Source organism: Mytilus edulis, chromosome 6, assembly GCF_963676685.1.
Source record: "Mytilus edulis chromosome 6, xbMytEdul2.2, whole genome shotgun sequence".
Lineage (NCBI taxonomy): Eukaryota > Metazoa > Mollusca > Bivalvia > Mytilida > Mytilidae > Mytilus > Mytilus edulis.
In genome coordinates this window covers 80,339,888-80,367,037 of record NC_092349.1, presented here as the reverse complement: position 1 = coordinate 80,367,037, position 27,150 = coordinate 80,339,888, and the positions used below count along the sequence as shown (strand labels likewise).

General features: G+C 32.2%; 2 protein-coding genes and 1 long non-coding RNA gene across 4 annotated transcripts; 1 reads left to right on the top strand and 2 right to left on the bottom strand.

Moving 5' to 3' along the window:
• Positions 1-2,192: 2,192 nt before the first annotated feature.
• Positions 2,193-3,098, bottom strand: LOC139526656 (putative leucine-rich repeat-containing protein DDB_G0290503). Its single transcript, XM_071321818.1, has one exon. The coding sequence runs from the start codon at positions 3,096-3,098 to the stop codon at positions 2,193-2,195; it is 906 nt and encodes a 301-aa protein (XP_071177919.1).
• A 512-nt stretch (positions 3,099-3,610) lies between these two features.
• On the top strand, positions 3,611-17,494 carry LOC139528585 (SRR1-like protein). The gene is made up of 7 exons (XM_071324619.1): positions 3,611-3,803; positions 9,299-9,339; positions 11,471-11,592; positions 12,401-12,499; positions 16,395-16,546; positions 16,863-16,908; positions 17,294-17,494. The coding sequence occupies exons 1-7, from the start codon at positions 3,664-3,666 to the stop codon at positions 17,486-17,488; spliced, it is 795 nt and encodes a 264-aa protein (XP_071180720.1). The 5' UTR covers positions 3,611-3,663; the 3' UTR covers positions 17,489-17,494.
• On the bottom strand, positions 13,981-15,481 carry LOC139528586 (uncharacterized). 2 transcript variants are annotated; one of them, XR_011665634.1, is made up of 3 exons: positions 15,094-15,481; positions 14,665-14,743; positions 13,981-14,099 (listed from the first exon to the last, which is right to left on the bottom strand). It is a non-coding gene; the product is annotated as an uncharacterized lncRNA (long non-coding RNA). The 2 variants fall into 2 exon arrangements; XR_011665635.1 differs by lacking the exon at positions 15,094-15,481 and adding an exon at positions 14,886-15,070.
• Positions 17,495-27,150: the final 9,656 nt, after the last annotated feature.

Sequence of the window (27,150 nt, the reverse complement as noted above, 5' to 3'; positions counted from 1 at the left end):
TTAATGTATATCGAAAATAAAGATGGTGATAAAATACATCCCTGTTTTACGCCACTCGTGACATCAAACCATGGAGTCAGATCGTCATTCACACGGACGGTACATTCGACGTTATCATAGAGGGATTGTACAGCACTAAGAAACTTGCCTTGTATTCCAATTTTTCGCAACTTATACCATAATAATGTTCGATTGACTGTGTCGAATGCTTTTTTCATATCAATGAAGCATGCAAAAGTTGATTTCCGTGCAATTTTCCTGTCGTTCAAAGTCTGGTAGAGTGAATGAATGTGTTCTTCGCAACTTCGACCTTTCCGAAAACCGTTTTGCTCTTCACTTAAGTAGTTGTTGTCTTCTAACCATTTTGTGAGCCGTGCATTAAGAATGATGCAATAAATTTTACACGGAACCGATATCAACGTTATTCCTCTATAGTTCAATGGATTCCTGTCATCATTTGAATTTGGTTTTAATATAGGGTTGATGATGCTTCTATTCCACTCCGACGGTACTATTCCTAGATCGAAACATCCACTGATAATGGTATACAGCAATTCTGCTGCTGAATCGTTTTTAAGAACCTCGGCCGGAATATCGTCTATTCCCGTGGCCTTTCTATTTTTTGCACTTATGATCGCAAATGTTACTTCCTCTCGAGTTATCGATTCGTTTAATGCAGAAATATCACGTTGTTCATGTACATTTTCCTGTTCATCGGGAATTGCGAAGTTAGAATCCTCGGTAAATAAGTTTTTGAAATCATCTCTCCAGCGGTTTAATACATTATTTTTATTTGTATCAATAGTTCCATCTTCGTTTACAACCGCTGATGGTATACACTTAGTTCTTTCGTTTTGAATGCCAATTTTACCGATAGAACGCCAAAAGTCCCTCTGATTTGATGCATAGAGTTTATCTTCCATTTTCTGTCTTTCTTCTGATTGATATTTACGTTTATACTTTCTGTTTAAACGGTCAAACGTTTTACGTTCTGTACAAAATTGTTCTTTCAGTGTGCGCTTCCTTGAGTTAGAAATACTACTTTTTAGCCAGCTTTTCTCCGCTGCACAAACTTTTTCCCATTGACAGTTCAAAGTGTTATTCCAGTACGGCTTGTACAACGATTTCTTTCTTTTACTATATCCGTTTGACACGGGAATTTTATTGTCCATCTCCTTATGAATCAGTGTCGTGAATGCATCATACGCATGTTGAATATTCCCCGAAATACGAATCGAGTTTTCAATTTGTAGTATTGTTGAATTCACTACATCGAGAATTTCATTGTTACTTAAAAAATCATCAGGCATTAAATTTAGTTTGTATCTTTTTCGTTTATCGGTACTATCATGAGCGGAATTTGAGGTTTGTTCAAATTTCGGTTGTCTTATATCGCAACACAACAACGAGTGATCCGGAATCCTGTCTGGTACATAGTTACATTCGCATATTATCTTTGACATCGGAATAATTTTAAAATCTAAAATATTGTCTATATCTTCATATGGTACACACATATAGTCTACAACCGATTTCCCCGTAGGAGATATATATGTAAATTCACGGTCATCAAATCGTCCATTCAACATTGATATATTGGTATCGCAAAGAAAGTTTATAAAAACATCTCCAGAGTGATTTTCGCTAAAATCTACTACGGTGCGCGGTTTTACGTTATCTACACCTTCTATATAGTCCAAGTTTCTACCAACACGCGAGTTAAAATCTCCGCAAATCACAATACTTCCTTTATTTTGATAACTATATACTCCCTCCAACAGATTTTGAAAAAATAGATCTGGTTCAATTACTCGACTTGAGCCTGCAGGCGGCAAATAACAAACGGCAACATATACGCAGAAATCTGTATCAATCGCGTTTAATTTAATCCAAAGTATGCCTTCAAAATCTGAGTTTATAATTTCACAAGAGTAGGTGTCTACTATTTCCTTTTTTATCAAAACTCCAACACCGCCTGATCCTCTTACCGCATTCTTGTGGATTCGTTTCCTATTATTTCCGTAAAACTTATAACCGGGCACCTCCAATGATTCATTTTCTCGAAGAAACGTTTCCGTTAGTGCTAATATATCACAATTCGAGTATTCAAGTACAAGTTTACGAAAGTTAGAATTATCATTTTCTCGCATAGACCATCCGCGCGTGTTCCACACTCCAAGCCGCAAAACGTCCTATAGTTTCTTAATAAGGCGGTTACCGACAATTTTGTAATCTTTTTCTTTTCCTATTTCCTTCAGGACTGTCCTTAGACTAGCTTGGAGGTTCCTTGTTTCAACTGATTTGTCGTTCTCGATATAGACATTAGAGTATTTTCGGTTGTCTTTTAGTTTATTCTTTTTCTTAAAAATGCGTGTTTTATCTTCGGGACTTTTTATTTCACAGATCACGACACCTGGGTATTGACCTTTTGACTCTTTTCTCGTCACTGATTCAACTTGAATATTTGCCAGGGCTAATCCGTCTTTAAATAACTCATGGATTTTATTTATTGTTACCTGATTATTGTCTTTTTCACTTTCATCATATTTCAAGTTTTTAATCACCAATTTATTTTTGCATGTACTTTCATTTCTCTCTATGACACCAGTGTTCTCACGCACAGTCTTCTCTAGTGAGTTAATTTTGTCTTGCATATTATTCATGTCTGTTTTAACCTCAGTACGTACAGTGTTAAGTTCTTTTTGTATTTTGGTGTCTATTAAATTGGAAATCTTGTCAGTCAATTTATCAGTGATTCTTTGTTCAAAGTTATTTTCAAGTTCATCAATTCTACGTTCTAATTTTTCACTGACGTTACATAAATTTGATGACAGCTGTAGAATTAAATGTTCAAGCCTATTCTGTGGCATATCGAGTTGACCCTTGGGTTCTGGGGTTGTCATATGTTTAAGCCTTTTTATTTCACTATTTGGATTGTCTGTATAATAAGGATCTTGGTTTGATAGATTTCTTTTTCTTGCAATTGACGAATCGTTAAAGTTTTCAACAGTACTTACGTTACCATAGCCAGTTACATGCATGTCACTAGATATTGAACTGTTGTTTACATATGGACTCGCTCCATTAACTCCACACATAGTGAACTGTGTAAATTGATTCATTTTCTGTTTTAAAGGATGCAAAGTCTCCTATTTTATTTCAGCAATGTTCAGCAATGTTTCCAACAATATGTCTATGCACAATATGTCAATATATGTCTTAAAATTCCAATAAAATATCAACAATACACAACTTTTTTCAGAGCTCTAAATTTTCACAGCTGACCACTCAAATCACGTTAAGAAGTATTAAGCTCATGCAGTAGTTTCACAGCAGAATTTTTTTTGTTAACGTAAACGGACGGCGACGGACTGACGGCAAGGGATTAGTGAAAAGCTCTGTTTGTGAGTTTAAAATCCTAGCAGAAAGTAAAGCGGTCAGGTCGGTTAAAAGCTCATTAGAGCTTATGTTTGTCTATGTTTGTATACCTTGCCGACTCTAAATAAAGCTTATTTATAGGTGAGCTAAAATTTAAAAAAAAAAAAAAAAAAAAAAGAGTTTGAAAATTATCCGGAAACAAATCGTGTTAGTATTATTAATACGGGTTTGGTTTAGCACTTTAGACTGCAGGTAGTGTCGAATACCGAAAATCTTCAAAGAAGAATGTCAGACTTTCAGCTAGTAAAAAGTCGAAAAAATAGGAAAAAGAACACTCTCATGATTATTAAAAATGATGATGCAACAACAGAAAAGCACACAGTTACTGATATTAATACAATCAACAGAAGGCTTCAAGATTCCACGTAAGTAAAGTCGCGCACTTGTTTCTATAATTTCATTCTAAGACCCACTATCAACGTATAGTGAGTGACGTTGATAGTGATCAACGTAAATTGACTTTGATAGTGGGGCTTCCAATGGATAGAAACAAGTGCCTGTGGTAAACAATTATCTGATGAACTTTACTTTACTTTAGTCTGTACTGTTCCGCCTATATCAGACGACCCACTTTTCAGTGTGAATATCATTGATCATTTAAATTGTCAGATAATCCATTGCACTAATATTGTTTGTTGATACACATTAACCACCACCTCTATTTACACACGAGAATAAATACATCCCATGAATATATACATGACCGAAACTGGAGCGCAAGTCATTGGACTCAAAATGTTCGTTGCCCCATTTCAAATTAACAATTGTCACATTTGCACACTTATTCATTAAGCTGGTTGATATTAATTTATTAGTACTACCTCAATAAAGTCTATCGCACCTGATGTAACTTAAAGCAGTCCTCTAGTAATGCACTCCACTGTAAAAATATCACCTCTAGTCAGAAAATGAAATACACTGCAGTCGATTATTAACTGTAAAGTGTTGATTTCGAACAAAATAGTTCATCATAAAGTTTAGTAAAACAAAACAAAACTTAACAAGTTCAACTGTCACGGAACAGAAGTTCCTTCATAACATAAGTTCCAAAAGGAAAGAATATTCTGGAATATTATTTCCACAGGAATAAATATTACATAAAATTGAGAATGGAAATGGGGAATGTGCCAAAGAGACAACAACCCGACCATAGAAAAAAACAACAGCAGAAGGTCACCAACAGGTCTTCAATGTAGCGAGAAATTCCCGCACCTGGAGGCGTCCTTCAACTGGCCCCTAAACAAATATATACTAGTTCAGTGATAATGAACGCCATACTAATTTCCAAATTGTACACAAGAAACTAAAATTAAAATAATACAAGACTAACATAGGCCAGAGGCTCCTGACTTGGGACAGGCACAAAAATGCGGCGGGGTTAAACATGTTTGTGAGATCTCAACCCTCCCCCTATACCTCTAGTCAATGTACAAAATGATGTAGAAAAGTAAACGCATAACAATACGCACATTAAAATTCAGTTCAAGAGAAGTCTGAGTCTGATGTCAGAAGATGTAACCAAAGAAAATAAACAAAATGACAATAATACATAAATAACAACAGACTACTAGCAGTTAACTGACATGCCAGCTCCAGACTTCAATTAAACTGACTGAAAGATTATGATTTCATCATATGAACATCAAGCACAATCCTTCCCGTTAGGGGTTTAGTATCATACCATCATAACATATATGAGAAGAACATAACCCCTGTCATGCCAACAACTGTTTTTTGAATAAATGTGTTTAGTTCCGATGCAAAGACCCTATAAGTGAATCAATATTAACGCCAAAATATGCAATCTTTAATGACCTGACAACAGTATTGTAACTATATCCCTTCTTAATAAGTCTATTCAAAGGTTTTGTTAGTTTTTGAGGTGAATACTGACACCTTTGTGCTTTATAAAGAATATTTCCATAAAAAATTGGATGTGAAATACCTGAACGTATAAGAAGTCTGCATGTTGAGCTATATTTATGAATGATGTCCTTATACCGATGATAAAATTTAGTAAATGTTTTGACTAGTTTGTGATATCGAAAACCCTTATCAGACAGGTGTAATAATTTTTCAGTAATACATAAATTTCTCTCGATAAAATCTAAAACATTGTTACATACACGAGCCAATCGTACAAGTTGAGATATATAAACACCGTAAGATGGTGACAAGGGAACGTCACCATCTAAAAATGGATAAATGATAGGAAATGAAAAATCATCTCTTTTATCATAAATTTTAGTATTCAGCTTTCCGTTAGTGAATTAGATATCAAGATCGAGGAAAGGGCAGTGGTCATTGTTAGTATTAGCTTTATTTAAAGTAAGTTCAACAGTATAAATTTCTTTAATATACATACAGTATATGTTCCTAACGGAATAAATGGTATAGAATATTTGTTCCAACAGGTATAGGTATTATGACAATGTTCATAACAAAGTTTCCATTGGAACTTCTGTTAGGCGGAACAAATATATGTTGACAGAACAAGTACATGAAACAGTATGATAATACTCCCTGTTCCCAGCTGAGACATATTATATGTGTATGTGGTGTATAAATACATCTCTTCTAAATATTAACCATATATGAAAGTGATGAAAATCAGAAAGGAAATTGGGAATGTGTCAAAGCGACAACAACCCAACCATAGAGCAGACAACAACCGAAGGAACATGTTATAATGTTGATTAAAAATGATATGAACAAATAAGCCCTAATATGGATAAATCAGCAAGTGAAATACTGAAAATTCTCCACTGTCGATATAAAATCAAGAGTTAATATTGCTTATCGAACAGGGCCAATATGGAAAAAACAGGGCCAATACTGGAAAAAGGTTTATTGGCCCATGGGTTAATTACAGGACGTTTACTTCTGGTTTCAATTTTCTTTCGCCATTACTTAAAGTCATATGAAACCTCAAATTAAAAAAAAAGATGCTTATGGTTTTTATAACTAAAAAATGAACTAAATGAATAGCTTTCATTTTAAAACTTATGTACATATACTTTTTTCTGAAGAAAACTTTTTAATTTGTCCACATTCAGAAGAAGTTTACTTTATTTTAATTGCTTGCTTCCAGGAAGCAATTCGCCGACATATTTTCTGTATATGCATGTGACCTTAGCGTGACCTGTCTCGTAAAAATACGGTGATTGCAATACGCATGAATCTGTCAAAAAAATAAACAATTATCTGATTGTATATGCTAAACACAGGCTCAATATCCTTGCTTTGTGTTGATTGTTTACTATAAGGTGACAATCAGTACACTTCGTCTTCAAAACACGGCAATTAACGAACTGCCATATTTGTTAAATCATATTACAAACAGAGAAATAAAATTGACGTTTATATGATATTTTAATGTAAAAAATGATGAAATCGTGCACAGAAGTCTAGCTAAGTTTATGATATATACATGCATTGGTTCAAGAATTGGATAAACATTATTTTTCACAAACCACTCGTTTCACATTGGTGGTATTTTTATGCATATATATACATTTGTATTATATTTTTAAATCAAAATCATAAAATAAACAGGTTAAATGATGTACAATGTTTTGTAATTTCTTGAAGTCTTGAAACAAAAAAAACAGGACCAATATGGGAAAAAAGCCATATTGGACCATTGGCTATTGCTGGACGTTCAATTCCGGTTTTTAATTTTCTTATAACCATTTAATAAAAGTGTTATGAGCTGGCTGATTCTGTTTCTCAATCAGCTGTATTGGCCCACGACTCTTTGAGTCTCGGGTCCAATACAACTTACCTCGATTCTATAGCAGGGCTAATACAGAAACAACCGGTTAATAACACTATAGTACTGGTTTATGTCAGACATTTATGGTTTATTTCCTTATAATTATACAGTGGTACCCAGAAATCCCTTGATTAAATATGTGTAAAATACTTTGCAGTCATTTAGCATTTAGTGTTTTCTAAAAAATGTAATGAAATTAAACAGGTTGGGATCAAACTCTCTTCAGTGCGAATACAGGGGTAGGGTTCTGTGAGTTGGACCCACCCTTTTTTATCTGATGATCAATGCATTTGAATAGGGACATATGGTTGGAACCCAACCCCTCCTCCTTTGAAAATGACTGAATCTGCCCCTGCTCTATATCAGGGTTGGCAAAGTATTACCTGCCCACGAAAACCCAGGTCCCAGTTTTCCTGGACTTGGCAATACTCCCAGAAAAGGGAAATACTAGGCAATACTGGGCAATAAGATTTTTTAAGCTTATTTTAACACAAAATAGTGAAGACTTGTTGTAGTTTCATAGTAATATTATAGGGTTATTGCATGAATATTGGGGAATATTGTCCCGAGTAGAATTTTATATTACACGAGCTTGCGAGTGCAATATATGTTCTACGAGGAACAATATTCCCCAATATCCATGCAATAACCCTTTTATTGTATAGCAATATAATATTTGAAAGTAAAAATTGGTTTAAACAAAGATTTTGTCGTTGATGACTTCATGAATTTTGACGATTTATTGCACTAGTGCAATATTAGAATTTATTGCACGCTAACTTTTGGTTACTTTCTGTGGGAAATATTATATTGCTATACAATAAAGCTAAATATTTACTTTTTATACCTGTAGATAACCATTGAGAGTCAGTCATTTCTATAAGATTGAAAATTCAATTAAATTTTCTCAACTTATTCTGTGTCATGTATGTAGGCAGAAAACAAGATTTACATATTTTAGGATACCTTGCTAATTTCCAAGCATTGTTTCAATAAATGATTTATCCAAACTTTGATTGAAGTGTTTTAGTGAATTGTAAGTTCTAATAGTTATAAATGCAATTATATATATTGCTAAAAAAACACCCTAAGGGGACATGCCATCACTTATAGAATTGAAAAGGTTGATAATTGTTTCATAAACAAATAGGTGTTTAAATCTGAATAATCACTTATTAATTAGTCAATTTAGTGATGTACATTATTTCAAAGTAATGTTATTGTTAACATGGTTAAGTCTAAATACAATGTATTAGTTATATATATTTGATAATAAAAAATGAATTATATTGCTAAAATATTAAAAACAGTTCGATAAATCTACATGTAGACAAATCAAAGTATGTTTATATAAATACTTTATGTCTTAAATGTGTTGCATTTGTGTTTAAACACTGCTTCTCTCTTAATGTCATGCCAATATTTTATATTACCCAGTATTAACCGGTAAAACCCAGGTTTTCCCAGTATTTCCACTGGGCTGGGCAATACTCATAAAACCCGGGTTTTGCCAACCCTGCTCTATATGGTGCTTATACCTGTTTTGAGAGGTATTTTTGATTAGACTGGATTTAAAGCAGGAAAATAGCAAAAGGGCATTTTCTAGTTATATTGGCTATGATCTATAGAATATAATATGCATCAATTATTGCACTTTACAAAAATTTGGGATGCCCAGTTTTCTGCTAAAAAGACAGAACTTACAATATCTATATTGTATACCAATCTGAACACCTGATCAACAACAAAAGTGACAGTTAACCTTTAATGATTGTCGATGAGACTCTTACTTATAGAGTCCAAATAAAGTTAATTAAAGCAACTTCATGTCATATAGGTTACTGTGCATTCCTTTATATAAATATATTATTTGAGTTATCTCCCCTTATAATTCATATAGCTAATGAATATGAAATAAGGAGATGTGGTACTATTGTCATTGAGACAGCTATCCACTAGAGACCACATGACAAATATGATAGCAACAGATTTACCTATTTTAGAACAGTGTTAAACATGTTTCTGTTAACAAAATATTAATTACTTTACATGCTTAATACAAATTTATGTGCTGTTCTATTTCAGGTGTCTCTTGAAAGCCTCAGAATGTTACAGTCAAGTTAGAGGTACATTTATTTAAAATAAATGAATGCAAAGTTTGAAGAGGTCACAACAAGCCTAAACAAAATTTTTCTGGTTTGCTGTGGCGGATCCAGGGGGAGGGTTTTGGAGGTTGGACCCTTCTTTTTTTAGGACATTTGAATGGGGACATATTGTTGGAACCCCCCTTTATCCTTGGTAAGGACCCCCTTCCGCTTTTGAAATGACTGGATCTGCCCCTGGTTTGCTTATTATTTTTTTTAAGAGTCCAACCTTTTATCTCTCAACCCAAACAAAGCAGTCTATAGGGCACAGGTGTGAAGTAACTGTTCAAGCCCTTTAAAGTTTGCTCCTTGGAGACAAATTTTGAAGATAACATACTTTTCATTGTCCATGAAATTATACTTTTATAATTAAAGACTATTAATAACAATATATATGAGCACTGTAGTCAAGAGAAATTTAAGAAATTAGTAAATAAGACTTTATTATTTAAATAAGTTAAAACCAGAAGGTGTAAGGGATATTTCTCTACCCTCAAAAATAAAAAAAAACAGTTGTTTACCCCTGGCTTATAGTACTAGACACTGATGGCATTGTGTGCAAGAATGCATGAAAAGGAATAAGTAAGAAGTAAGTAAGACATTAATATAGGTCGGTCAGCTCAAAGGTTTGTTTTCTGCTAGAGACAGGTCATTGAAAACTGCTAGAAACTGTTTTTTCCTTCAAACATTTTGTTGAAAATTCACCTTTTGGGCTCTTGTATTCAATATTGCATCATAAAAAGATGTCAAATTAAAATAAAATGGTAAAACAAATATACTTTTCCAGTCAAAACATATTACTAAGTTTTTCCCCCATGAACACCCCTGCCTAGTGCTTTTTGGCCTTGCCTGTTTATTTAAAATGATGATCCTTTCAAAGACTTCATTCTATGGTGAAGTACATTTCTTTTATTGGTAACCAGGGATGATTCCAGGTGTTTTCAAATGGGTCCCTTGAACATCAAGTTGGGAATTTTTATTCTAATTGGGAATTTTTTAAGCATAAAATCTAAGTCGAAATAACATTATTTTCCTGTAAAAACGGAAAATGTATATTATTAAGTTTAAACTGTACACTGGTGTTCATGTAAGTTGTAACAGTTTGAATAATTCTGGATGGGCTACTGTTATTACATGAATATCATTGAACATGATGCACTAGTCTATCATCTTAGCTATAGTCACCTAGGCTTATTACAAAAACATATATTTCAGCTAACATAAACCACTGAAAAAATCATTCATTGGTTATTTTTTCAACAGAAGGTCATCTCTATAAATTTACCTTGATTCAAATGGATTTCAAATTGGACTGGTCAATTGTCGAATTCAGAAAAGCAATTACAAAAGTTCATATACTCAATTGATAAGATATTTAAAGCATGAATCAGTATTCTTTAAAATTATTTTGAATCATCTTCAAAACTTTTGAAATAGTTCCATAATGATGACATCGTATTTCATGAATGGTCTATCATCAACATTATTTTCAAAAAACGCTCAAACTTTTGTCTTTTGAGGAAATAATTTCTTTTACAAAACAAGTTTTCATCATATCATATAACCGGCTCTGCTGGGCGATCTGCTTTTACGAGATCGGCGCCCATTAAACTTTATCCATCAATGTTATATCAAAATTTGAATTTTCTCTCTACCGAGGTCTGCGTTGACACCCCTTTTTATCAACCTGCTGGGCGATCTGCTTTTACAAGATCGAATATTCCTATAACATATTAATCAATTGAATTCGGCTGATAAAATTGTTTGCCACATTTTGACTGGCATAATTAAATCGTTGTTAATAAAATGCGATATAAACAGCTAGCATTCTTATCCGGATTTTAAAACGTTTTGACAACAAACTTTGAAAAATTATAGTTGCCTTAATCGGTGACAGAAACTTCTCCGAAAATATCGATTTTTATTTTATTTTCCTGAATTGGGAATTCATTTTCATGTACATTTTTTGGGGCCGCTGGCCAATTTAAGGGCCGCTAAGCGGCCCTAAACTATATAGTGGAATCATCCCTGGGTAACATTGGCTTCCTAATTCTAATACATTTCTAATTGGTAGAACAATGACATCAACATAACAACAAGTTGTTTATTCCAGATCTTATAGCAGACCACGAGATTGATGAAATAGTGTGTTATGGTATTGGTAACTTTGCAGAATGTTGTATAGCTAGATACCAATTAGCTCTTCTTATTTTACTGAGAGAAGACACCATCCAGGTAATATTGACTAAACAAATTGCTTGGTTTCTTGTTGGAATTTTTTTTAAACTTACAGAAATTTATTATGTTTATTGATAGTAATTATTGACAAAATTTAATTTGTCACATGGGACAAACATAACGTTTTGTTAGGATTTGGATCTCATCCTTCTTTTTAAGAGAAATTTATGTTAATAGAATTATGTGGCAAATGCTTTTTTAGAAAGAAATATTCATTAAAAACTGCAGTTAAACAGAAAAATTGTTAAAATTGATAGAAATATAATCAATACTGTCAGAAACAGATAAATGTTTTGTTTAACTAAAAATGCATACTTTAGATCATAAGTGTTTGTTTTTAACTATGGTCATTTAATATTGAGGGCTAGATTTAGGCCTTCCTGTTTCTACACCTTTGTGCAATTGATATAAGAAGATGTGGTATGAGTGCCAATGAGACAAATCTCCATCCAAGTCACAATTTATAAAAGTAAACCATTAAAGGTCAAATACAGTTTTTAACCCTGGAGTCTTGGCTCACACAGAACAGCAAGCTATAAAGGACCCCAAAAATTACTAGTGTTAATTAAACCATTCAAACGGGAAAACAAATGTCTAATCTATATAAAAAACAAGAAACTAGAAACACTTATGAACCACATCAACAAATGACAACTACTGAACATCAGATTCCTAATTATATGTATATATTTTATGACTAGGACTCAGTCAAATCTAAATCCTTGTCTACTTGAAACAGATTTATAATCCTACTTCATTAACACTGAAATGTTAATTTTTTTATGATAAATGTCTATTCTTCCAGATTCCCAAAAGTTCCTGTTATTTTTATGATCCAAAATTTTACAGTGAAGAAGAGTTGTACTTGAAAGATGCTGGTTTTACTGTAATTCCTGAAAATGAGGTTTGTTAGGTATTTATAAACAGTTTTATAAAAGGAGTAGGTTTGGTAAGGTCCTAAAATGGCCCCTTTCTTTAGCTTAAATTACAAATTAGTATTTATTGACCAATATCATAACTAACCTTAGCTTATACAGTGGCTAGATAGAAATAAGACTTTTTGTTGAAAATTTACGTTCCTGCGTTTAATGACGTCACAAATGGTACTTATTTTTGATTTTCTATAAAAAAGTCAATGAAAATGAATAAATTTTCATTGATTATTGAACAGGAAAAATAGAGTGCATACATCGACAACAAAGATCTTTAAACTAATGTCTGTTAAGACATTTTACATGTCTACCTTGAATATTTAGTTTGTGTTCCATGTTTCCTGGCCGGAATTGTGATTACAATTCAACAGATTTTGTCTAATTTGGCCAAAATCTGTTATCTTGACCTATTTGGATGTAAAAATTAATGCTTTAGGATAGAACTTTGACAAAACAGTCCTATTTAACTTTCTCACATGTCTTAAAATCAACTTAAAACTTTTATTCAAAGATTTCCAAAAGTCAATAATTTTAATTACAATGATTACTGTAAATTCCGAAATTGTTGTAATGTTTTTATTAATGCAAAAAAATTATACAGAATTCAATAAGGTTTGAAATAATGAAAACTTGCATTGATAATTTTAGTAGTGATTTCCTTCATCAAATTTTTGTAATTGCATTGATTTGATTTAAGTTTTTTGCCAGGAGTGAAGGTGTAATACCACCATTGATTTTTCCCTATTAGTCTTTGTTAAATTGACACTTTTAAAAAAATTGTACAGTATTTACCTTTATTTCAACCAAAGAAATACTTTGCATGTGTAAAGTTTAATCCTTTCCAGTGATACAGTAAAAATTTCACACTACATTTCATTGCATATAAGAAAATAATCATCACCGGAAGTAAACAACCCAATTTTTACACTTGTATTTACTGGTTACTTGCTTTGGTAACTATGTAACCTTAACGTTCCAGAATATTTTATAAGACGATCAAATAAAAAAAGAATGATGCATTCAGACATCCAACATACATATTTACGACTCAGAAAAATTTAAGTGCATTGAAATGCAGGGTTAATTTTCTACAACTGTCAAATTCAAGGGAATATTTTTTTAGGCCTACTTTCGTATGCAACCGGATGTGGCGTACCATGATTTGGTGGTATTACACCTAAAGAACACCTAAATATCAAATAAACTTAATGTTATTTTTTTCCCTCCAATTGCAAGTTATTTCAAGCATAACTGTCAAGTTTTGTCTCAGTCAGAGCTGTAGTTTCAGAGAAAATCACTATAATGTAAGGCCATATCCTACGGCAATTTCAGTCTAATTTCTTCGAAAAATCCTCATTTCAGTGTATCATTATAAAATGCAGTGTTGACTACTATCTGATCATAAACTCATGATCTATGCATTCAAACAATTAAATAGAATACAAAAGACAACTTTAAGATGATAAACAATTTTATTGCACCTTTTAGAGTTCATTTGAAGGTCTGTTTTGGTCTGTTTTGGTCCATTTTTCCTCCTTCCTTCCTTTTTCATGAAAACTTGATATCTTTTGTCTAAAAAATAAAACAAATGTGATTATTTACCCACAAAAATTAAATAAATATAATGTTGAATCAATAATTAAAGTGTTTTAGCTGAAAGAACTGTCTCTATAAATGTTAACAGTCTACACGGAAGTTTCTATAAGCCCTTATGTGTAACTCGAGTTTTTGGTCTGTTCGCCTAGTGTGACAAATAACGGTTCCCTTTCAGTCAATCATTTATTGTTACTGGTATCAAGGTCTTTTTATTTACTCATAACAGTATATTTCTAATAGATTTATACAAAGAGTCAACTTTCTTGTATTTTACATTAAAAAATGGGGAAAAGAGTAATACAAAAATACCTCAAAATGTTTTAAAAAGGGTTATGTCCCTTGGAATGCTAGTACAAAAAATAATTGGTAAGAATTATAAAGTTTAAGTATGTGAGACTGGTATCTGATGTGTATAAATCCAGGGCAAATAAGTGTTTAGATGATTTATTGTCTGTGCAAAATGTAGACGACACAATGGCAAATTGTAAACTTTTGCGGCCAAAAAAAACCAACAAAAAACATGATGATAGTTGATACTTACTTTAATGCTGAAGTGTCATCTGCAGACCAATTCACACATAAGATTTTTCAACAGAATGCTCTTCAGAACATGGTTAACACTGAAATAAAAAATTCACATGTTGTATAAACAAAACTGTAAGGGTAATTTAAAATTTAACACAGTAAACTAAATACAGCTTTGTCTGTCCACCCATTTGACTTAGAAAACACCCGTAAACCCCCATTTCCAGGCAATTTTACCTCAAACGTGCTTTCTGTGTCTAAATCCATGCCGAATTGTCCATGTTTACAATGTATGAACTGGTTTATTTATAACTTTTAAAAATGAAAGTACAAAAAGGTCACGAGTGCACATATGGTTTCCCTAAATAGGTGTAATACCACCATTGATTTTTCCCTATTAGTCTTTGTTAAATTGACACTTTTAAAAAAATTGTACAGTATTTACCTTTATTTCAACCAAAGAAATACTTTGCATGTGTAAAGTTTAATCCTTTCCAGTGATACAGTAAAAATTTCACACTACATTTCATTGCATATAAGAAAATAATCATCACCGGAAGTAAACAACCCAATTTTTACACTTGTATTTACTGGTTACTTGCTTTGGTAACTATGTAACCTTAACGTTCCAGAATATTTTATAAGACGATCAAATAAAAAAAGAATGATGCATTCAGACATCCAACATACATATTTACGACTCAGAAAAATTTAAGTGCATTGAAATGCAGGGTTAATTTTCTACAACTGTCAAATTCAAGGGAATATTTTTTTAGGCCTACTTTCGTATGCAACCGGATGTGGCGTACCATGATTTGGTGGTATTACACCTGAAGGATACCCAATAATAAATGCATGCATATATTTCTAAATTAACAGTATATATATTATACGGTAGAAATTTTATCAATGAATTGCTACCTATATGGAAACCTTTGGATTTAAGATTTAAAAGTGCATCAACTTTGTTCAAAAAAGAAGGGAAAAAAGGATTTGGTAAATTAATTCATAAAATTTCTGCATTTGACAAAACCAATACTATCATTACTGTTCTTCATCTGAAAATCAGAGTAAGGAAATGTCAATCAGTATCCAATGGAATATTTAGCAACTGTTATGAAAAGCTTATATGACTGAAATTAAGGTCATTGAAAAAGCTGGCTGTTCTTACTTTCCCCATTAGGCAGCAACCATTTGAATTTCGGGGGTGGGGGGGGGGGGGGGGGCTTTGGATTTTTTTTGGAGTTTTTGGAGATAAAAATAATTTGTTTTTGACCCTGAAATAACCCTGAGAAAAAAAATGTTTGTTTCACCCTCAACTGCCACTATATGTAATGCTAAAATTGAAAGAAAAAAATTGTTTTCGACTTGTCGCCAAAAAAATAGATTATTTTTCACCAAAGGTGAAAAAAAAGTTTGTCCGTGGAAAAATATTCATAGCCCCCCCACCCCCGATATCAAATGGTTACTGCCTTAGATTAATAACTTTTAGATAAAATTAATTTATTCGTGGAAAGATGGAAGAATGACATGCCCTTCAGTTAACATAATTTTTATTTTAACTTCCTTTTGAAGATTTGTGATAGTTATTTTGATCATTCTACAAATTCTTTTTTTTCTTTTATATCTATCAAAAAACATTTTAGCAGAAAGGGTCCTAACAAAAATTATAACAAAATTTAATGTTGTCCTATTTTTACCATATTATAGCTTTTCATAAATAGTTCTGATATTTTCTATTTTTAGGAAGGGAAGAGGAAAACAGAGAAGAAAACACTATTTTATATGCCACACTGTGGGAAGAGTCTGTATAATAACTTAATATGGGCAAACTGGAACCGTAGTAGTCTGTCAAAGTGTATAATTGTTGGTAACAGCTTCACTAATATTCTGGACAGGTGAGCAGTCAAGCTATTGATACAATGCCATAAACAATTACTAATCTTGATCTTAAATAAACCTATACAATCAAAAGTAGACCTAATACACTCAATCTGTAAAGTTATGTAAACTGTACATGCATACTAAACTTTATACAATATACATGATATTACTTGGGTGTTGTAATAATTTCTACCATGTTATTTAATTGCTACTATATTAAAATAGATAAGGATGCTGTTATTGATATGAGAATGTTAATTAGTTGTTTGATGCAACTGGATTTTTTGGGCATTTTGTTCTGTTATGATAAAAGTTTTTTTGTTGTTGTAGGAATCCAAGACAAAAACTAGAAGATTCTTGCTGGTATTTGTTGAGTGTATCCTTAAGTCTATTAATAATTTCATATAATTTGAACGTGTGAATTTGTTTAAACTCAAACCAGGTACATTTATAATTAACTTGTTACAGTAAAACAATAGTAATTCAGTTCCTGGACATATATATATTTTCACTTTTTTGAAATAAAATGAGTTGATTTGAAAGTACCTTTGAATTACTAGTATAAGAGGTCTAGAAAAGTGAATTTTTATCAATCAAGTATTACTTCAAATTGGAAGGGGAATATATTTCCATCTGCTTCTAACAGCAGATATCCAGTAAGGCAAGGTATACTCTGTTACAGTTGGTAATTGTAATCTCAGGGTCGTATCAACCCTACGGATTGTACAGACATTTTATATACATTCCTTAACTTGTAACAGATAGCACCATTTGCTAAGGAAGACAAATTTCCAGACAATTTTCAGTATACAGATATATTTAATGACACTGTGATTACATCTTTCCCAGAATGCACTTTAAAGGATGTGACTTTGTCAACATGGGAGCATTCTAAGGAACCAAGCTATAATGAAGATGATTTAGAATTTATAACAAATAAAATAACAAGTTTGTGAAGTTCACTTGTCTGCAAGTCATTGTTTATTGGTCGCCTATATTCTGAATGATTCAGTGTTAAAGGGATAGAATATATATAAAATATTCATAGTAGGTCAACAAATAACCACGCAATCAAATATCCACGTAAATGCCATTTTTTGTCAATCCACGATATTAATACCCACGAAAATAAATGAATCCACAGTAGAAATTTATAAATGTTGATTTATTAATAAGTTTCATATTATCTTTATGGTAAGCTTTTATTATAAACTCTCAAACTGGAATGAATTTTCAATTTTTAAACGACTGCAAAAATTAAATTGTTTTAATTGTATATTGGTATCACGTCGTCATCCTGCTGATTTTTGTGAGCAAGCAGACTACAATTGTGACCCAGTGTGTAGCTATTACACAACAGGGTTCATAATCATTGTCAAGTTAAGTGTTTTCTTCCTGATATGCATGTCATACTTGCCACTGGACACAAGTGAACACCAATCCATTCACCCATCAATTTTTCAAAAGTCAGCTTAGATAGTTTAAAGAACAAATACAATTTTTTTTCTTCATTAATTAAACAGGTCTCTGGCCTTGTACACTTAAAAAAACTCCTCTGAAACTACTAGGCCAATGCACCAATTATAAGCAGTCAAGCTTAAGAAATAGGAAAACATAACCAAATTACTGTCAGGCTGAATTATATGAGGCTGACTTCATACAAAAACGTCTTAGGAAAAAAAAAGAAGTTAGCATTATGCTTTAACTTTATTTTCTGCCATATAGATGAACTAACTTATTCAAAATTTGGTGATGATGTTGCTGCATCTATGCCATCGAACTTAAGATGAAGGATACTATAGATACAGGTAACTGTGCCTCAGATCTTGACTTACATCTAGGAATTGACAATGAGGGTCGGAAAAAACTAAACTTTACGACAAGAGAGATGATTTCAGATTCCAAATTGTGAACTTTCCATTCCTATATAGCAACTTCCCAGCAGCGCTTGAATACAGAGTATATATCTCACAATATATTTCCTATCATAATTTCCTTGATAGAGGGTGACTGCTCACAAGGAAGCTATTTAAAGAAGAGTTTCAAGTGGTGAAGTTGAAATCAGCTCTTCGTAAATTATAGACACCATCACGAGTTTGTTGACCTTTATGGATTATTCATTTCACTGATGATAGCAAATATGTTATTATGTCGTAACTACAATAACCTCCACTTTCACGGATGTGACATACCGAATTAGACTTTATACTGTGTTAGTACTGACATGAGCAACACAACGGGTGCCACATGTAGAGCAGGATCTGTCTGTCCTTCCAGAGCACCCGAAACCACCCCAGTTGTTGGTTGGGTTTGTGTTGCTCAGTTGTTATTTGTTCTAAGTTGTGTTTTGTGTACTATTGTTTGTCTGTTTGTCTTTTTATTTTTTAGCTATAGTTAATTTTTATATTATCGCAAACAAATTTTGCGTTTGTATAATGGTATGATGTCGTCGTCGTCTGCTTCGTCGTCTGCGTCGTCCGAAGACACATTTGGTGTCTGGACAATAACTTTAGTTTTAGTGTATGGATCTCTATGAAATTTAAAAAAAGGTTCAATACCCCAAAAGGAAGGTTGGGATTGATTTTGGGGATAATGGTTCAAACCGTTTTGGAATTGGGGGCCCAAAAGGGACCCAAAACAAGTATTTTTCTACTTTCAGGATATCAACTTGTGTAATAGTATTTCAATTGCTCTGAAATTGTACCACACTGTTTAATACCACAGGTAAAAAACTGGGATTGATTTGGGGGGTTATGGTCCCAAAGGTTTAGGAATTAGGGGCCAAAAAGGGGGTCCAAAATAAGCATTTTTGTAGTTTTCAAACAATAACTTGTGTTTAAGTGTATGAATCTCTCTGAAATTATACCACAAGTTTCCATACCATGAAGGGATGGTAAGTATTGACTTTGGGGTGTTATGGCTCAAAATGTTTTGGAATTAGGGGCAAAAAAGGGGAAAATTAGGTTTTTGGTCAATGGACAGTTAAGACAATTTTAAAGCAGTGTAAGGGAGGTAACTCAAAAACATTTAACGTACAATGTTGGGTATGTTCGGATTTATCTCCCTTACACTACTTGTAAATTATGTATACAGAAATGTCAGGTTTTGGATTAATTGCCAAAAAAGGGGGGTGGTAGTAGTTTTCATTTTTTTTCCAAATTTCTCAAATTCCACAATTTTTGAAAAGTTTGAAGAAGAAATCTTTAATTGAAAATATTGCGCAATAGATTTGGAAGATCTTGACTTTTTTTTTGTGTCAGAAACTCAAATTATGTCAAAAATTTGATCACAATCCAAATGCAGAGCTGTATCAAGTTTGAATGTTGTGTCCATACTTGCCCCAACTGTTCAGGGTTCGACCTCTGCGGTCGTATAAAGCTGCGCCCTGCGGAGCACCTGGTTGATGTATGAGTTTGAATATCCCTTTAGTATCTTTCGCCTCTCTTTTCATGATGTTGCACGGCTCATCTAGTTTTGTGAAAAGCTTAGATTGGACTTATATATTCCCATCAACACAAACCTTTCACCACTTCTTATCCTATACATAAGTTGAACGCTATTCTTTTATACAGGATGTAACTTCTATGAAACATCTCCAAAAAGTGCTGAATATGGCTGAAATACTTTCTAGTATGAAATTATATATGCAGTAGAAAAAAACTTCCCCAAAATGCATTGTGTAGTTTTTTTGATTTATATATATCAGGGTATTACTTAAATGCTACATAAATAATAAACATACATTTTAGATGATAAGTGTCTACATAGATTGCAAAACTATTAGACATGCATAAGACATAAGCCCAAGTGAGCTTTTAATCGACATAAATATTATATATTTTGATATATATATCGGTGATCGGTTTATATACTGCTAGTGATAACATTTGCAATGAATCACGTACACACTAAATCCTCGTATATATTTAATTGTGTAAAAGAGAAAAATAAATAATTAAAATGAATTTTATACAAAAACAAATACAATAGTATTTGATTTGCTAAATGAGAGGAGAAATATATGCTGAAAAATCTGGATTTGCTTAGTAAAAATAAAGCTCAAATCAACAACTCGTATTCGCTAGCCAAGGGTCACGATCCACTTCCCTCCTAAAAGTGGATCGTAACCCTTGGCTAGCGAAGATGTCAATAACTATGACCTTGATAATTTCTCGCCATACCATTGCAAAATCGAAGAACGGTCAAAAGGTATTTCACATCCAATTTTTATGGAAATATTCTTTATAAAGCACAAAAATGTTAGTATTCACCTCAGAAGCTAACAAAACCTTTAGATGGACTTATTAAGAAGGGATATAGTTACGATACTGTTGTCAGGTCATTAAAGATTGCACATGTTGGCGTTAATATTGATTCACTTATAGGGTCTTTGCATCGGAACTAAACACATTTATTTAAAAACCAGTTGTTGGCATGACACGGGTTATGTTCTTCTCATATATGTTATGATGGTATGACACTAAACCCCTAACGGGAAGGATTGTGCCTGATATTCATATGATGAAGACATAATCTTTCAATCAGTTTAATTGAAGTCTGGAGCTGGCATGTCGGTTAACTGCTAGTAGTCTGTTGTTATTTATGTATTATTGTCATTTTGTTTATTTTCTTTGGTTAAATCTTCTGACATCAGACTGGACTTCTCTTGAACTGAATTTGAATGTGCGTATTGTTATGCGTTTACTTTTCTACATTGGCTAGAGGTATCGGGGAGGGTTGAGATATCAAAAACCATGTTTAAACGCCGCATTTTTGCGCCTGTCCCAAGTCAGGAGCCTCTGGCCTTTGTTAATCTTGTATGCATTTTTAATTTTAGTTTCTTTTGTATATTTCGGAGTGTAGTATGACGTTCATTATCACTGAACTAGTATATATATTTGTTAAGGAGCCAGCTGAAGGACGACTCCGGGTGCGGGAATTTCTCGTTGCATTGAAGACCTGTTGATGACATTCTGCTGTTATCTGTTCTATAGTCGGGTTGTTGTCTTTTGACACATTCCCCATTTCCATTCTCAATTTTAAAAGACAAACAACAGTATACATACGATAATACATACTCGAAAACTGAAAACTCAAAGGCAACCCAAATAAAAACCAGGGATGAAATCATGTTCTACGGAATGATAATCAGATCTTGCTCCACAAGTTGCAACCATCGTTTCCTCATGTAAGTACCCTGTGGTTAGTCTAGTTCGCCATAAGTCAAATTTAAGTAGATGTCACCGTGTATGCAATTTCATTTCGAGTCATGAATTGTTACACCATACCCTAAGTTAAGTTAATATCCAATAAGTTAATATCTGATAAGTTAATATCTAATAAATGTAAAACTTGGCAGAAAGTAAGAAATTTTCCAAATCTATAGAACAAGGTCATCTATCCTATAAGAAGCCTTGACATCCGGGAAATAGTAGCAATTTTTTCTCGTCATTTTTCCATATCTATTTAATTTCTGATAATATGAATGTAAATTATTTTTGCATCATACTTTCAACAGATAAGTAACGTTCACGATATCAGATTGATGAAGTTAGACACATCATTGCTAAATTAAAGTTCTTGAAAAAAGTTATCTTAATAAGATATCCAACTAGTAAGAAACTCAAAAGACGTACTTTAGCATATGTATGTAATATATAAATGACTTTTACATGATTTTGAGATAGATGAGGCTACAATTATGCACATATACAGTTCCGTTCAATAGTGTTTGTTCCTTTTAATAATTAGCCCTTTCCCGCATATAGAACGTATACAAAGTTCCTTCTTTTATTTCTAGCGGATGTTTGTTTCATTGGCAATACTATCTCCTTTTTTTACATATTATTCGGACAAAGACTAGCTTAAGATATTATATATGATGACTACTTATTAGTATTCATTTTAACAATTTGCAGTACTGTACATGTGTGGTGAATTGATGCGGTTTAGTAGGTGTATAGTCGTTGATATATTTCATCTAGAGTAAAAGAAGATCAATTCCAACCAGTATCTCGTGTAAAACAAGAAGGATGCTTGTATATTTTTGCCTGAATATAATATAATTCTATCGCGTAATCGGATAATGAAAGTTTATCCAGTAATTAAAACGTGCTGAAAATATGGTATTCAAATAAATCACGTACAAACCTTAGTCTTATACTCGGAACAAATTTCAATATTCCGTCAGTATATACATCTGGATACCTGTGGGAAAACATGACACTCTAAAGAGGTAATACAAGAAATGTGCCAATGGTTATCCTAGCTTGTACAAAGGATAAAATTATGGTGTCTTTTTGAAATATGAGTTAATCCACGAAGTACCTTTATATAACACGTGTATCTCTTTATCTTCGTATTGTAAATTGTTTGGCTTTAATTCTGTTTAATATTTTGATGTTGTTTTTTTCTTCTTGTAAATGTCAATAAGTCAAATCATGACTAAGGATCTTTGGATAAAGACTACTAGTATAAAGTTATCTAACTATATGATCAACAATATACCAATCATCTGATACCATTCTGTACATTTACGAATTAGCTATGAATGAGACAAAAACGTCAAGATTAGAATATATATGTTACAGTGAATTTGTATAATCAGTGATTATGTAGAATCCCCTGAAATTTTCAGGCATTATAAAGAATCACTGGTCAGTTTAGGGATTATAATATAATCACTAAAATTTTCAGGCAGTATGTATAATCACTAGAAAAAACGTCAGGGATTATGTATAATCACTAGAAAAAACGTCACGGATTATGTATAATCACTAGAAAAACGTCAGGGATTATGTATAATCACTAGAAAAATATGTCAGGGATTATACATAATAACTGAAATGATGAATTCGTTTTATTTATTCAGAAAATGAATAATAGTTAAATAATTCATTCTAAAATAATCACAGTAAATCATCATTATCGACAAAAATTGTAAACTGTTGAGCATAATACATCAAAATGTTAAATACAACATATTAACTTGTTAGGAACAATACTATACTTAAATATTAAAGCAATATATTAAAATATATTAAAAATGTTAAGAACAATATTTCACAAACAATCATCTATCTTTACAAACAAAATTTGGATGACATCGACTATTGCACATTTGCCCTGCTTTTCTATGGACGAATTGATTTTTGATTTACATCTGTTTTTTATTTGATTTATATCCGCATTTTAAAAATCTTGTCCTTCTCATAACGAATCAGATTTTACTTCACGTATAAGAGAAATAAAATTTGCAGTTCAAACATCTGAGGTACCAAAACTAGAGGATATCAAGAGCATGTGTCGCTCACCTGATTCTAGTTAGGTTTTGTAAATCTTATAAAAATAAATTAAAATCATAACAGATACTGCCAATCATTCGTTCTGCCGGTTTGTTTCTATGCATTTAGTTGCACCAGTTCTCTCAGTTTGATTTTTTTCTTGATCATTTGAACACAAAATGCACAAAACAGATGTTCCATAACCTTCTTGCTAACAATAGGTTTAACAACAAGTCCAAAACCTGATCAAAACAAAAGACGGTAATCGTACAATTGTGCATATGAAGAATGGTACTTTTATTTCTGTATATCTAGTTTTTATTTCTTTTGCTATTCACAAAATTTATTTATTTTTACCAGATACTGAAGATTTATTATTTTTCTAGATCCATGCCCAGCAGCTCCTATGTTAATGTGAAGCGATATAAAAAGTGTAATCTATATGAAATATAAGAGATGATAGGAGGATTTAAACCATTTAAATCATGACTTACTGTTCACTTAAACTTTCAAGGAATAAGAAAAAACAAATGACAATTAGTCTATATTGAATTTTTCTCAAACAAAGAATCTTTGAACTATTGGTAATTCCTAAAAAATTATCAGGGAATTTGCAGAATAATTAATAATATGCTCAGTGATTATGTAAAATCATTGGTCATTTTCAGGGATTATATATAATCACTAATGAGTTTAGCGATTCTTCATAGTACCTGAAAAATCAGGGATTCTACATAATCACTGAAAAATCAGGGATTCTACATAATCCCTGATTATACAAATTCACTGTAACATATATACATAAAGAGCATAACATTTAGTAAAAGGATGCTTGAAAGGTTCGATCCACAAAAGGTTATAATATACTTATACAGGTAAAAATGATGATTTAAAAATCTCTAATCACATTTGTATCATAGCCAAGTCAGTGCTGGGAAAGAAAATAAATTCTTTCGTAAACGGAAAAAGCTGGTAACTACTTTAATGAGAATTGTTGGTAGCGAGATCCTGATTCAAGTTATCACTATGTAGCCTGAGATTATCCACAATATGGTTTCAACGTCACCTTTGCTTACCCTTCTGGGAAACATCAGGTATCCCACGGTTTTTGGTGGGGTTCTCGCTGCTCAGTCATATTTCTGTAAAGTGTGTTTTGTATAGTGATGTGTGTCATATGGTTAGTTTTTGATATGGCATTACCAATTTGATTATGAGTTTGCATGGTTATCCCTTTGGTATTTTTCGTTTCTCTTTAACATTTTAAATTTGGTCACAGCTGTGTACCTCTTTTAGATTACGTCATGATCTATTCAGCTGCAAAAATATTGGAAGATTTATAAATATTCTAATGGAAACATTGTGGTAGTTCTTTTTAAACAGGTGGATTTGATGCGAACATGTTTGAAATGTAAATATTATTGCAGATTATGAGGATGTAGAGAAATCTGTTCCAGAAATGCAATACATTAACGGCAATAAATGCATTACATACATGTGAACTAATTAACATTTATTGTTAGTAACCTCTTTCTTTTTACTTGTTTGTAAACATATAACATATTGCATGCAGTTAGTTTGTACTGCTTGTGCTTCGAAATCATCGATAAACATACTTCTATAAGAATTAAGAATTGTCTTTGATTTCTGTTATGAACTACAAACCATATTTAATTCAATGGTTGTTGGTTCATCATCACAAACGGACAAATATGCCTGTATTTTCATGCCAAAAATTACACTGAGTACAGACTTGCCTGTGAAGTTGGAAAAGTTTTAATGCCTGGCATCCACTAGGTATAATGAAGTTAAATTCATTGTGTGTTTCGGAAAGATAAAATTTCTTTTGGATTTTGATAAGCATTTTTTTCCTTCATGCAAAAGGTGTGAAAATTAACTAAGTTGTGGTAAAACTATGAAATGCCCCCTCAGGTAAAAAAAACCGGTTTGTATTGTTTTGATTGTCCTTAATTGACATGGACAACAGGTATCTTCACAACTATAGGTGAGTGAAAGAGTTTATCTGAGTCAGTAAGTGTACAGTATCAAAGTAATTCATGTGGTTGTTTATTTTTACAACTTCTGCAGATAGGGAAAAAATTCCCATCAAAAACCCAGAAAGATTTTCTATCTTAAACCCAAAATTCATATAATTTTTATATATCTAGTGGATGCTAGGCATTCAAACTTTCCAAACAGCACAGGTAAGTCTGTACACAGAGTAGTTTTTGAGGTGAAAATACTGCCATATTTGTCCATTTGTTATGATGAATCTTAAGTGTTACCTATTTTTTTTCATTCTTTTTTGTACATAAATAAAGCCGTTAGTTTTCTCGTTTGAATTGTTTTACATTGTAATTTCGTCGGGGTCTTTTATAGCTGACTATGCGGTATGGGATTTGCTCATTGTTGACGGCCGTGTGGTGACCTATAGTTGTTAATTTCAGTGTAATTTGTGTCTCTTGTGGAGAGTTGTCTCATTGGCAATCATACCACATCTTCTTTTTTTATATTAACGATATCAATTTTACTGCAAGTAAATTCTGACAATCAGTTAAATGTGCTAGGAGAATGCTTTTGCTAGAGAAAATTGACTTTATATATATATTTGTGCTCCATGTAAAAATAATACTATTGGTTTATTTAGATTTGAGTTGTCACCCTTTCATTGTGTGATTATTCTTACCTATAGATATAAAAATGAACAATTACATTACAAAAAAAATTCTTAAATTCCATCATGCAAACTAACACAAATACTTTTATGCATGAAAATAATTACTATTATATTTTCCGTCATTTAATGAAAATTGGTGCAAACTTCTATTTTTACTGTATTGGATACTTTCATCTCTGTATTGGATATACCTACGTTATATAATTTAATTTTGGATGTAACGCGTCTTCTGATTGGCTGACGTTATTTTGTTATCAGTCCATAGATATAATTTAGTCATGTGACCGTGACGTCATCAACGTTTTTTCATGGTTTTCTACGGTTTAAAATGGAATTTAGAATTAAATTATAAGAAATGACTGTTATATTTTTTTTCTGTCTATTCGAAATAACATAAAAAATGTGGTGCACACGGTTAAATAACCCGCTACGCGCGTTATTCAGTGTGCACCACATTTTTTATGTTATTTCTTCATAGACAGAAAAAAATATTACAGTCATTCCTTAAGTGTTTTGCAAGTGCTTCATGTAATTCTTTCTAAATCATTTTTAAATCTGTATAAGCTAAACATCTAGATTCTACCATTGTATCTTGTGTGATACGATATCTATCCACAGTTTATATACAGTTTTACAGATGTACAATTTATATACAGCTTTA